The sequence below is a fragment of the Mercurialis annua genome, linkage group LG2 (assembly GCF_937616625.2).
Source record: "Mercurialis annua linkage group LG2, ddMerAnnu1.2, whole genome shotgun sequence".
In the NCBI taxonomy this organism is placed as follows: domain Eukaryota; kingdom Viridiplantae; phylum Streptophyta; class Magnoliopsida; order Malpighiales; family Euphorbiaceae; genus Mercurialis; species Mercurialis annua.
In genome coordinates, this window is record NC_065571.1 from 1,272,653 (window position 1) to 1,287,003 (window position 14,351).

At 30.8% G+C, this 14,351-nt stretch overlaps 2 protein-coding genes across 3 annotated transcripts; one reads left to right on the plus strand and one right to left on the minus strand.

Annotated features, from left to right (window-relative positions):
• Positions 1 to 6,180: 6,180 nt before the first annotated feature.
• Positions 6,181 to 8,215, plus strand: LOC126670268 (bet1-like protein At4g14600). The gene is made up of 4 exons (XM_050363961.2): positions 6,181 to 6,322; positions 6,431 to 6,554; positions 7,050 to 7,106; positions 7,927 to 8,215. Exons 1-4 carry the CDS (start codon positions 6,261 to 6,263, stop codon positions 8,086 to 8,088), a joined length of 405 nt encoding a protein of 134 aa, XP_050219918.1. The 5' UTR covers positions 6,181 to 6,260; the 3' UTR covers positions 8,089 to 8,215.
• Positions 8,216 to 8,281: 66 nt separating this feature from the next.
• On the minus strand, positions 8,282 to 12,230 carry LOC126670267 (lipoamide acyltransferase component of branched-chain alpha-keto acid dehydrogenase complex, mitochondrial). Of its 2 annotated transcripts, none has more exons than XM_050363959.2 (8): positions 11,821 to 12,230; positions 11,517 to 11,687; positions 10,857 to 10,982; positions 9,938 to 10,314; positions 9,554 to 9,801; positions 8,997 to 9,085; positions 8,626 to 8,853; positions 8,282 to 8,535 (listed from the first exon to the last, which is right to left on the minus strand). In XM_050363959.2, the coding sequence occupies exons 1-8, from the start codon at positions 12,010 to 12,012 to the stop codon at positions 8,422 to 8,424; spliced, it is 1,545 nt and encodes a 514-aa protein (XP_050219916.1). In that variant the 5' UTR covers positions 12,013 to 12,230; the 3' UTR covers positions 8,282 to 8,421. The 2 variants fall into 2 exon arrangements, with proteins under 2 accessions (XP_050219916.1, XP_050219917.1); XM_050363960.2 differs by having other exon boundaries at positions 11,517 to 11,673; positions 11,821 to 11,977.
• Between the last annotated feature and the right edge of the window lie 2,121 nt (positions 12,231 to 14,351).

Sequence of the window (14,351 nt, forward strand, 5' to 3'; positions counted from 1 at the left end):
ATAATATCAAACATACATATAACATTCTTTTTCGGGCTCAACATTTTTTGACAAAAAACAATTGAAAAAACACGTATGATACAATTTTTTTTACACAAAATTTCCTCTGCCTAAAAATCCTCTTCTCAACAATCCAATAATTTTTAAAGTCCGAACATTATCATCGTATAATTTCTTGGTCAATCTATCGATTGGGTTAATTCCTCCTCCGTTATCGGAATTTAAATCATCCTTAAACATCAAGCCCACCTTCCTCACACTTTTTTGCGCTCTCACTCTGATCGTGAAGGTGTAATTTTTGTGTACAATTTATCTACCTGAGAAGGCCAGATCTATTTTAAGTTTGAGCCAGTTTTGTGTTGCAATGTAGGAAGCCAAACAATTTTGGCCATAAGTTTCAACATTCTTGTGTCAGATTGATCCTTAATTTAACAGCTACTTGTAAGGGGGATCCTATTTTAATAATTATGGACGGTGGATCGACTGAATTAATCAAATCAAATTAACTTAATCAACCAAACTTTTAAAATATAAAATCAAACCGATCGAATTAGTCAGTTAATTTGATTAAACTAATAAAAATAAATAAAATAATTCTTAAAAATATATAAAAAATATTTGCTTAATTCAATTAACTAAAATTTTAATATTTTTAAATGTATTCAAACCAAAATTTTGTTAATATTAAACCGAACATACCAGATTATCAATTTAAATAAAAATATTTAATTGAATTAGTTATAATAGATCGATTAGTTTAATTTTGATTAATTCTTAGTTAACCCTAGTACTGAGATTTGAAATACCAGAGAAGATAAAGAGTGCTCTACAACTACAGCGGGAACAAGACATTAATTTATACATAAAAACATACGTTATTCACTGAATACAATTTTAAATGTTAAAATTAATTTATTTTGATTTGGAGAAATTAAGTTAATTGGATTTGGTCGATTTGTTTTGGACATTAATAGAGTAGTGCTAGCCTTACACGCCAATATGACATTGTTTATCTTATTCATGTATCGTGCGGGCAATATTAAATGGATTTTCAAGATGATGTAATTAATTATTAACTGAAAAGGTCAGTTTTACTTTAAAAATAAGTGCCACTTCAATAAAGCATTTCCATATTAAAATATCTAATAACTAAAAAATAAATAATAAAAAAAACTATTACAACTGGTCATTAATTTATTATAAAAATAATGTAGTACTCTAACCGTTACATGTAATAAACACTTACTATAATTGTCATTTTCAACTCAATTGTTTATTAAAGTAAATTTAAATATTATATTGATAATATATAATAAACAAAAATTACATTTAAATAAACATACAATATTAGAAAATAGTATTTAATTAATGAATAAAATATATTTTATATATTTTTATATTTAATTTTATTATTATAAATCATAAATAAAAAAGGCTTAATATATTTTTAAACTCTTAAACTTTACCACTTTAATCTCTATAACCTATAAACATTTTTGTTTCATGATGAACCTTTTAACTTTCAGTTTTGTTTTATTTAAACCATAAACTTTAATTTTTTGCCGATCTGACCATTTTTATCCAGCGTGGCAAAACACATATATTAAAACGCTTTTGAAGCGCGTGCTAAAACACATAATTGAACGTTTGAACTATACTTGATGGATCTGTGAGGTACGATTCTGGATCTGCTGTTTTCAGGGGATTATGGCTTTGCTGAATCTCCTATATAAGACAAATGAGAGAAGCGGCAACAGATCTCTGTTCTTCTCGCGGAAAAAAAGAGTATGTTTTTCGGGAAGAACAACAAATCTATTGTTCTTCACGACGAACAAATCATCTGTTCCTCACAAAGAACATATCTGCTGGGGAAAAAATCTAGCAGTGAGGTTGGAATTCTTTTCGACGGTGAATTTGATGGGTGCGGCATCGGTGTTCGAATTAGAGCGGTTTCCGGTGAATATGGAGGGGTGAATTAATATGATTCTACATATTTTAGAGTGGGGGATATCCCCACTTTTTTGGATATTTTTTATACAAAAACACAAGTTGCGGGTTAGTTTTACCCAAAAGTCTTCAAAATGACTTTTTTAACATTTTATGCCAAGTTGAAGGTGTGAATTGATCCTTTGTTCTTTATTTAAACCAGTCGTGTTTGAACATATTGATATTTTACATATCAATTTGTTAAATAATTTGTGAACAAACTCGCACATGAATTTAATTAAATGCTTGGAAACTTACTCGTATATGATTTTTAAACACTTTCTGATTGTCTTTTAATATTATTTATAATTTTTATTTTAGATGATCGCTGTTTAAATTTATATTAAGATATTTGATAGTTGCCATGTGCCTAAAATTAATTATAATATTATTATTTTTCAATTAGTTTATCTCGCATTCGTTTGTCTAGATTCTAAATCGTGTTCGTTGATTTAGATGTTAGATGAGTTTGGTTCGTGGTAATTATTTAAGTGCTAAAGGAGATGAACTCAAACTTGACTCATTTATCAAACCAAACTCATTTATTATCTAAATGGGGCAAAGACGTGCTCGACTGGTTTAACATCTAAACGAATAAACATGAAATAGAACATTAATATTGTAAATTTCATATGGATTAAAATGATCATTTTGTCAAAACTCAAACTAACACGATTTGACATATAGAACATCTCATTCATATAACGAATTGATGGTCATTTTAAAATTATGTCCGTTTCAATTAATTTAGAGAAAATTACACCATATAATCCAAAAACTGAAAAGTTTATGTTAGTGACTCACAATATTTTTTTTTGCAACAATCACTCAATTTTAGAAACTTGTTTGGATGTGTACCTACTTTAATTTTATTTTCCTATTTTGTCCCTGACTTGTACGTTACTATTGTTTTTGGATTTCACACAATCAATTCCTCTTCTTCTTATATGAAAGCATATTATTGACGGCACTGTGAATATAAATATATAATCATGGTCGCTGCTTGGTCGGCAATCGGTGATGGTTTTGCTAATCTATTAAAAATATTTGAAGGCATAGCTTGACTGTGTATGGTCTCTTTTTTGATTCGATCAAGCATGATGACGGACTTGTGGCCGGACAGCCGATGACCGGACATGCTGAGATCTACTTGCATTTGTTGCAGTGGCGGCGTTATTGCCTGTGACTGTAAATTTATCTTGTCGACCCTTCTACTTTTCATTGCAATAAACGCTGCAGATGTGGTGATAATGTCAAATCCGATTGTGGTTGCAGCTGTACCACCGTTAGTTATGGTGAATTTGGCGTTGGTGGTGGCTGCTAACAGAGACTCATAAATTTGTTATAATTTTAATGGGAACATAAATTATGAGATGGGTATAAAGAATGATGTTTAGTGGGTGTCGTTCAAGCAGCTAAGGACACCAACAGAGACTTATTAGCCATGAATTTATGTCAATGGGGTTTGAATTGAAATTAAAAAATAATTTTTTTTAGCATTGAAGTGTGAGAATCAAGAAGAGATTGGCAGTGTGGGTCCGATGTTATAACCATCTTGTTATTTGAAATGGTAGTATGAATCTTATTGAAGGAGAAAAAAAAATAACACTATGATATTAATTTTATGTACATATAGAGATTAAATTTTGGTTTTCTAGATTATTAACATTACACTTTTACTATTATCTTCATCAATTTATTGTCTTATAGCAATTTGCGTGTCTGGAGGATCTCAAAAAATAGTTTTGATTTCGATAATTTGGAAGAGTCAATTTTTTTATAAAAAAAAATATGTTCATAAGAACTATATCAAAAAGTTCGGTATGTGATGTCATTTCAGGTTCACATACGGTTCACATTAGGTTACTTTTCAGTTTTATAGACTGTCAATTATATTTCACTTAAAAACAGTTATTCAATTCTTATAATAGACTACATCTCAAAATTCTCTCTATATAAAATATCAGATAAGATTGTAAATAGCAATGAGGCAATTTTTTTTTAAAAAATGAATTTAAGATAGTTCGGTTAATATAGATTCATAACAGGTTCACATCAGGTTCATTTTTAGTTTTATAAACTATCAAATACATTTCACTTAAAAAAAGATATTTAATTTGTATATTACACTAAATCTCAGAATTTTATCTATATAAAATGTCAGTTAAAGATTGTAAAAAAAAGTAAGACAAAATTTATAAAAATTGAATTAAAGTAATTCAGTTGATATAAGTTCACACCATGTTAACACCAGGTTGATTTTCAGTTTTATAGACTGTCAAATACAATACACATAAAAAGGATATTCAAGTAGTTAAAAAAAAGATATTCGATTTGTATATTACACTAAATTTCAAAATTTTCTTTATATAAAATGTCATTTAAGATTGTGAAGAACAGCAAGACAAATTTTATTTAAAATTGAATTAAGGTAGTTTTAGTTGATATAGGTTCACATCCGGTTCACATTAGGTTGATTTTCGGTTTTATATTCTGTCAAATATATTTTACTTAAAAGAGATATTTTGTGATTACACTAAATTTCAAAATTATCTCTATTTAAAATATCATTTAAGATTCTTAAGACCAGCAAGACCAATTTTATTTAAAATTGAATTAAATTAGTTAGTTGATATAGGTTCACATCCGGTTCACATTAGGTTGATTTTCGGTTTTATATTCTGTCAAATATATTTCACTTAAAAGAGATATTTTGTGATTACACTAAATTTCAAAATTCTCTCTATATAAAATATCATTTAAGATTGTTAAGACCAACAAGACCAATTTTATTTAAAATTGAATTAAAGTCGTTAGTTGATATAGGTTCACATCCGGTTCACATTAGGTTGATTTTCGATTTTATAATTCTAATTAAATTAATATTAATAATTTAGTTTATTAAAAATAAACTTATAAAGCTACAAATAATCTAATGGTAAACGATCTAAGATTTGAATGAAATAAAATTAAAACTTAAAATAAACTCAATGTCTACTTGAAGTAAATTTACCTAAGTAATTTCTTAATAAATTTATTATAAAATAATAATCAACTTATTTTAATCAAATCAGTTTATTAAGAATATACACAACTGAAAATAAATTATAAAATAATAAATAATCTAACAGTAAATTAAAATATATTATCTATGATTTTATTAAAATTAAACTAAATTTAAATTAAAATTAAATTTAAAATAAAATAAAATGAATGCGAACTAAATATGAATTTAAAACAAAGTTAATGCAAAATTTAAAAAAAAATATAAAAAATGAAATTTAAAGTATGTTAAAATATTTAATTAATATATAAAAAATTATGATGAATATGTTTTTAAAATAAAATATTAAATTAAAATCAAATTCATGTATATTATTTGAATAATTTAATTTCAGTATCCATACATTTTCAAATATCAAAATCTAAAATAAAATTTATTCAATTCCAAGGCACATGAACAAGTATTGATGTAAACATATTAGAAAAAATAGCACAGATGGCATGAGATAATAGATGGCACACTGAACCACTATCATGCAACGTCCCACATGCAATTCAAACCCCATAACTGAATTTACTGAATTAAGGAAGTTCCACTTTTAGAGTCAGCGTTATTCTTGCTGGATAACCGAAAGTGACAGTGCTATCTACAGTGTTTTTGTTTGAAGGGTTATAATTGTCTTATTTTAATATAAAATCAGCTTGTTTTGGGGTATAAGGGAATTGTGAAAACTTTTCTATTTAATTGGGAGATTTTTGTCAAAAAGAAAAAGCTGAGGTAAAAACATTAAAGATGAACACTTTTGAGGGATTTGTGAAAATTACCCATTAATTTACAGCCCTACGCCTGATAATCCGTGTGTTTATACTTTTTACCAACTAAGATAGTGTCAAAAATATAAAACTACATTTAAGATCAGGTGTTATGTATATTGTAAAAAAATATACATAATAAATCATATATTAAACTTTCATTAATTAAATATATAATATATAAACTATCTGTCATCTATTATATTTGGGCTGAAGTGCAATTGATTATGGTATAACATGGGCCTTACTCTTGCCAATCTGGGCTGAAATGTAGCTCATGCCCAATTATAAAGCCCATTTCATTGCCTAACCTCAATAAGCCTTTTCCCCGCCATAAACTAAACAAGAACTCATTTTAAGACTACGAAATACGAAAAACTGCAATTCCTCCTAATAATTTCAAAGAAAACAAAATTTCTTCAATTTCGAATCATCCGCTTTAAATTCCTTCTATTTCTATGGCCGCCAGTTCGAGCCGAGGCAGTTCCTTCTACGGTGGCGCCGCTCCTTATAGATCAAGGTAACAATTTCTAGGGTTTAGGATCAATGTGTTTTAATTTTATTTTTCTTTTTACGTTTGTAATTGCAAAATTATTATCAAGATGTTCAAACGATATTTATTTTGCAGAGAAGGATTGAGCACGAGACCGGTAGCTAACTCCGATGAAATACAATTAAGGATTGATCCGATGCACGGCGATTTCGATGATGAGATCTCCGGTCTTCATAGCCAAGTTAAGCTGTTGAGAAATGTGAGTTTCTTTGGCTCTGTTTTTGCCTTCTCTGTAAATTATGTTATTTGTGCCTGTTTTAGGATTATATATCAATAAAATTGCTTCATATTTGGCGATTGACGAAAAACATATGTAATTTGATTGAAAATTAAGTCGTTGTTCAATTTGAATATTTTGTGGTCAGTTACTTTTAGGATGCGTTTATCTTGCAAGAAAAAGAAATGAGCAACACATTCTGGAATAAATAAAATCATGCCAAGATTTACGCAAGTTTGCACGATTTTTATCCCGGTGCATGATTTATAAGTCCCAAAAAATGTCCTGATGTGCCAGGTTCTCTTATTTGCGATTTATTATATTGTTTCTACAGATTTTACTCAGTTTTTCCTTGCTTTCATATTGAACTTAACATTGACTTGTCTAGTGATATTAATATGGCTGACCTGAAAAGTTTTAAGTTTATCTTTTTAAGTCTTGTATGTTTGGTTAGCTTTATGTATATGGGATTTGCAGGTGGCTGAAGAGATAGGTTCAGAAGCAAAGTTTCAGAAGGATTTCTTGGATCAACTGGTATCATTTTTATTTTGACCATTGGTTTTTGCTAACTATGTGTTCTTTTGATTACACTCTAGATTTTTTTTTTGTGGCTGGCTCAATTTTTTTTACTGCTGAGTTGAAATTCAAACACTACTTAGCTAAAAATTTGTGTTGCAATTATTAAATAGTCAAGCATCATTAGAGAGGCTTCCAAGGGTTTTCAAGTATTAGCCTATAGAAAATTGGAATAGGAGTAGTTTCATCAATTTCTTTATTTGCAGTTATGCTTGGTACATTCTTTATAGTGTATTGTTAGTCATGAATAATTTTTTTATCGCGTGCTTAATAAATGAGTTTTTATGATTTGGAAAACAGATTGAGCAAAATAGAAGAGATCAAATTTACTTTTATATCAAAACTATATTTGGTGGATGTTTGAGATTATCAGACGGACGAAGAATAGTAATTTTATAGAGAAGAAAAATGTAGGATGATTATAAACATGCTAAGTCTGTTGAGAATATTATTAAACATAGATTTTTATTTGGAGAAAAAGAATTTTTACCTTACATATCAAAGGTTTAAATTAAAAGACTAAAGAAAATGAATTTCACAAGGAAATAACAATTACAATACCATTTTCATTTTTGTGTGTTAATTTACTGAAAGTGGGATTGTTTTTGTGTGAGTGATACATAATGGAATTACAATACCATTTTCATTTGTTTTTTTTTTTTTCAATCTGGTGATCTATGAGTTCAGTATCTTACTTTTGGATTGAACATGTTTACCATCAGTTAGCGGGACTTTGCTATACTTCACACTAATAAAAGCTTGATTTTTGGATTTACAGCAAATGACCGTGATCAAAGCTCAAGCTGGCGTGAAGAACAACATGAGGAAGTTGAATAGGAGTATCGTTAAGAATGGTGGAAATCATATTGTACATGTGGTTCTTTTTGCACTATTTTGCTTCTTCTTGGTCTACCTATGGTCCAAAGTTTCAAGAAGATGATCGGGTGGAAACTAAAATTTTCTTTTACCAAATTCAATGTCATGTATAGACTTGGGAGTTATCTAGTAGGATCAATGTGCTGTAGCTACATAAATCATGTATCAAGGAATTGCATTCATAGTGATCGATCTCGAGTTATTGATGTATAAACTAGGCAACTAATACAAATTGATTGTTCATACTGTACAGAACAAGGAGGCCTCCTTGGTTTATTGGGTCCCTGCAGGGAGTCAAATTTTTAGTCATGCAGCTGTTGTAGCTGCTGCTGAGCGCCATGAGAGCTCGTTTGGCAGGACGTTTCAAAAATATGATCTCACAGCTAATGAGCTTTTGTCATCTCAAAAGCAACATTAGTAGTTCTGGTTTTTCAATTAACCGTTTCCACTCGTTGCAAAATCTTGCAACTGTTGCCCCATCCAGAACTCTATGATCTGCACCAATATTTACCTGACATCCAAAAATATGATATCAGATTATTAAATCATCGACATGAATAAATTGTGAACGAAGGAGGGAAAGGAAAAAAATGTTACTCACAGTCATGATTGATGCAGGATACACATTTCCATCATCTGCAAACCGCGGAACCTTCTGAATTCGTCCAATTGCAATGATGGAAACTTCAGGCAAGTTTATGATAGGCGCGCCAAACTTCCCACCAATTGCACCAATATTGCTTAGTGTTATTGTTCCACCAGTTATATCCTCAGGATTAAGTTTATTCTCCAATGCCAATTGTTGTAGTCGCGCTAGTTCCTTCGTTATCTAATGTAATGTAAGGATACAAAAGAATGAAGTTAAATGCCAATATTCGAAAAGCAAATGATTTTAGCCACTGAAATCCTCATCTCTATCTTATGTAATATAGATTTGCAGACGATACAAATGAACGTTAATTTAATACTCACCTCTAAGATGGATAGAGATTGAACATTCCTTATGTTTGGTACAACTAGACCGTGTGGAGTAGCCATGGCGATTCCAATATTGTGGGAGCCTAAAATATTGTCAGTAATAGATTCTCATCAGGACAGAGAAACATAACAGCATCAATTGTAATATTTAGCAAATTAGCATTATGAATTTATGACTTGCAAATCTTCAGATTGCAGGCAACAATTGACATCAAAATTACCAAAGCTCAGTTTGTTAGAGATAAAACATGCATGACGATATCCAGCTAGTATCGAATCCATCCAATAGCTAGCAAGAAACTCAATGTAGAACCACCTAATTTCAATTGTATTATTAGTCCATGTTAGCACATAATAATTGACCTATATAGCTCAAGTTTCTTATATATATTCTTTGATACTCAGTTCATTCTGGTTCCATAATACTAAAAGTTAAATGCTTCCCAGAACAAAAAATTGGAAGCCTGTGCTAAACCCTACCACTTGCTAAAACACAACAGCAGCATAACAAAATGTAATAGCAAATTACAAAGCAGAAAGGACCAACAGACCTTTTAGAATCACCTCTACTGACTCCTCGTTGAAGCTACTATTCATCCATGGATACCTGCTGAGAGCCGCTGAAAGCGACTTTATCAACAATGGAAGGAAAGTATGCTTGACAGCTGGATCAGTATTATTATTTTGAAAAGAAGATTTAAGCTCCACCAGAGCGTTGCAATCAATCTCTTCTACATAATGAAAATGTGGAACTTTGGCAGCCATGGACATTGTCTTCACCATTGCTCGTTGGAAACCCCTGGAAGAATTAGAGTAAAATTAATTTACCTAAAGCTTGAATTCAAGTAAAAGATACTAAACCGTAATCATACACGATAAATATCATATTAAGAGAACTCGCAGTTCACCAGGTTAGCTTTTGTATTTAACATTACCTTAGCGGAACTATCTTATCATCATGAAGCTGTTCTACTTCAGCTGATGCACGAGTGCTTTTCCCTTTTCCACTCGTAAATTCATTTCCAGAATCAGCATTCAAACTGCATGATGAATCTTTAGTAATTCCCTTCTGAATTCCATAATTGAGTATATCTTCTTTTAGTATCCTTCCGTCTTCACCAGTTCCACTGATATCATTTAAATTTATACCATATTCCTTTGCAAGGTGCCTCACGGCAGGAGTGGACAAGACTCCACCAGTTTGACTCTTTTCCAGTTTGAGACCAAGTGACTTTGTATCTTCAAGACCATCAGGCCTCGGAATAGGAGCAAGAGATTCCTCAACAGCCATTTTTAAAAGGGTTTCTCCAACCTATAATATTACTGCCTTTTATTCAAACACATCATGTAGTTTTAGAAATGCAAAATAACAGTGTAATAACCACCAAATGGCCAGCATCATTGTTCCATTTTGACGCTAATATTGCTTTCTTCATGCTAACACTATTTTCCAAGTCAGACAATTAGTGGAAACCTACTAAAATTTTCACAAACTGACACACATTTATCTTCCCGAACCTTAAATACAAAATAATTGCATAAATGTTATATTTCTACCTTGTTATATATACAGTTTGCTTTGCCAATGTGAAAGCAACCTACCAACAGACTTATATTTCATGATTACATCAGAATTTTCTGCTTTCAAACCTTCCTGAGTAACACATTCTTAGCTACTCAACTTGTTTATTTGGCACTAGATTATATTTCAAAAAAAAAAACAAAGTCCTAATTTCACCTAGTAAACTAAAGGCTCCTAATTCCACCAGTGGTCAATAGATCATACATAGCAATATAAAAGGGAATCGTAATGTGCATGACAAGTTCAGAATATAGACAGATTTCAATTATAACCTTTACGATGTCTCCAGGAACGTATAGAATCTGAGAAACTTTCCCCTCATAGCGACTGGTTATTTCAATAGTAGCTTTGTCACTCTGAACTTCACATAGTGGTTGAAATTCCTCTACTACATCACCCTGCAGCCAAAAGATCAAAAAACACAATTAATTCATCAATTCTTATCCATTGATTCTTTCTTCTAATAGAATCCAAGTCCAACATATACATTAACTAACAAATAAAGAACACTAAGCATAACGAAGATCACACGTTAACACAATATAATGGAAATAAAAAGGGTTATTGTCATAAAATGTCCTCACCTTTCGCGTTCTTTTCGATTTAAACACATTCTACCAAATCTGGCACTACACGTCCCAACCTTTCACTTTTTAGTATAAAAAAACCCGACCTTTTTTGTGGCATTTATAGCCTAAATATCTTATCCGATATTGTTTTGGTCATTCAAAACTGCCAAAATGACATCGTTTTGCGGAAAAAAAGTTGTACTATAGGATGAAAAGTTTGGACAGGTTGGGACATGTGGTGCCACGTTTGGTTTAACATGCTTAAATCGAAGAAAACAAACACGAAAAGCGAGGATATATTACGACAATAACCTAAATAAAAAACTACAAAAAAAATAAAAAATTAGTAAAATCAGTAAATACCTCTTGCACAAACCATTTGAGAACTTCACATTCAGCAATACCTTCACCAGTTTGAGCCAACGGCACATCAACTACTCGTCCTACTTGAACATCAGCTAAAGCATGACTTGTAAACCAGCAACATCTATTCTTATTGCTATTATTATTCACGTTACACCTAATAAGCCCACACTACATAACATTATCACCAAAAAAACATAATTAAATACCAAAAAACATAATTAAAAAACAAATTAAAATATGTTTAAAATCAATATTCAATTCCAAACAAGAATTTTATTTTCATTATGAATATGAAACTCACATCAATAGAGGTATTATAAGCTGAGCGGTACGCCGTCGAAGCATAACTAGTGAGGTTGAGCTGTGGAGAGATTCCGGCCGCCGTCCCCGGCGGTGAGGACAAGGAGGAAGTTTGATGATGAGTGTATGACAATACAGACTGTCGACCGGAGCTCCAAATCCTTTTCCGGAAGATTCTTGTCGCCGGTATCATTATTGAGCTGATGCGACGCCGTATCGGAGCTGCTGATCCGGTGTTATTTATTTGATCACTGGAATTGAGAAGAAGCGTTACGGTTTTGTGTTTCCGTTTTATGAATATAAAAGTACGAGATAAACTGAGATTGCCACGTCAATTAGAATCGGGATAGATCATGAACTGCTTGACAAGCTTAAATCAGTTGTAAGTGTCTTAACTCTTATATCAGCTAAGTGTTTCAAACTTTAGTTATTTGTATAAGGCTTAACTACTTAAAAACCACTCGCCTTAAACTTTTTTTTCGTTTATACTCTGATCTAAAAAAAAATTCATTTATTCTCTGACGTATGTATTTATATTTCACCTCTACTCCGAGATACTAAATTAACCTCTTTTTATTTAAAAAGAAGTTTAAAATAGTTTTTCATTTTTAACCTAAGCTAATTAGAGTTTAATTAAAAATGAAATTTTCTCTAAGGGCCCCTTTGGAATGAATGAATTTCTTAAAATTATGTGGAATTCATTTGTAATTCTAATTTTTTGTGTTTGGAATAAATGAACCTATTAATACAATTCTTGGAATTGAAATTCTGGAATTGGTTTTAGTTATAATTTGAGGAATTGCAAATCTAACTAAAATAGGTGGAATTTATAAATGAATTCCAAAAATTTAAAAGGACAATTTTATTTGACTAATTTGTCCTTACTTTATAAAGCTATTTTTTTATTCTGGATTGCTAAACACCGCCCGGTTTTACTTACCACCGCACAGGCAAAAGACATTTCTGCCCTTTTAGCAAAATTTTGAAAAAAAAGTTCTCTCAACTCATTCGAATACATTCGAACAAATACGTAAAAAATCGATTAAAATGACGAACAACGAGTACAATTCATCGGATAACGAGTATCGACGTTCGGAAACAACCCCCGATAAATATTTTTTTTAAAAAAAACTCGAAATAAATAATTTTTTTAAAGAGGGACGTTTACATTTCACGTCCCCTCCAGAGGAGTGGACGCCGGAAAGCGGCGTCCCCTCCTCTGGAGAGGACGTGGATTCCCACGTCCTCTCCTGAAGAGGGGACGTCATTCGTCCCCTCCTCAGGAGAGGACGTGGGAAATCCACGTCCCCTCCTCTGGAGAGGACGTGGATTTTCCACGTCCTCTCCTGAAAAGAGGACGAACGACGTCCCCTCTTCAGGAGAGGACGTGGGAATCCACGTCCTCTCCAGAGGAGGGGACGCCGCTTTCCGGCGTCCTCTCCTCTGGAGGGGACGCCGGACGTCCCCTTTTCAGGCGGAGGGGACGCCGGAAAAACAGAAAAAAAAATTAAAAATTATTTTTTATCTCGAAAAAGCCGGAACATATTGTTTCCGACTGTCGGTACTCGTTTTCCGACGAATTATACTCGTTATCCGTCATTTTACTCGACTTTTTACGTAGTTGTTCGAGTGTGTTCGAATGAGTTGAGAGAACTTTTTTTTTTTTGAAATTTTGCTAAAGGGGTAAAAATGTCTTTCGCCTGTGCGGTGCTAAGTAAAAAGGGGCGGCGAATAGCAAAACCCTTTTTATTTCTTTTACTTTTTATTTTTATTACTATTTTTTCTTTTTATCTTTTCTTTCTAATTTTCATCTCCGTCTTTTTTTTATGTAGTATATTTTTATTTTCAATTTTCAAAAGTCATTATTAATTATTTTATACACCTTAATCATCATACTAGTGACTTTAATATTATTACTTTTAAATATTTGTATATATATATATATATATATATATATATATATATATATAATTAATAAGCTAATATTGTAAAAAAAAATATAATTAATAAGCTAATATTTGTATATATATATATATATATATATATATATATATATATATATATATATATAATTAAGATATTTTTAATAAAATGTCTATAAGGTTAATATGGGAATAAGGTTACAAAGAATTCAATTCTAAAATTCATTCCAAACATGAAAACATGGAGTTCATTTCAATTCTAAATTTTGTATTCTTTCATTCCAAACAGTGTAATTCATTTGTAAATGATTTCCATATAAAATTCATTTATAAATGAATTCCAATTCACAATTGGAATTATTCCAAAGGGGGCCTACATAAAGGATTATTTTAAACTTTTTTCTAAATAGAAAGAGATTAATTTAGTGCCTCGGGATAGAGGTGAAACATAAACACATACGTCATGGTATAAATGAATTTTTTCCTAAAATAGGGTATAAACGAAAAAAAAGTTAAAGGTGAGTGGTTTTTAAGTAATTAAGCCTTTGTATAAAAATTAGTTACCTATTAAATCACAATATTTATATTATTTTTTAATTCAATAATATAT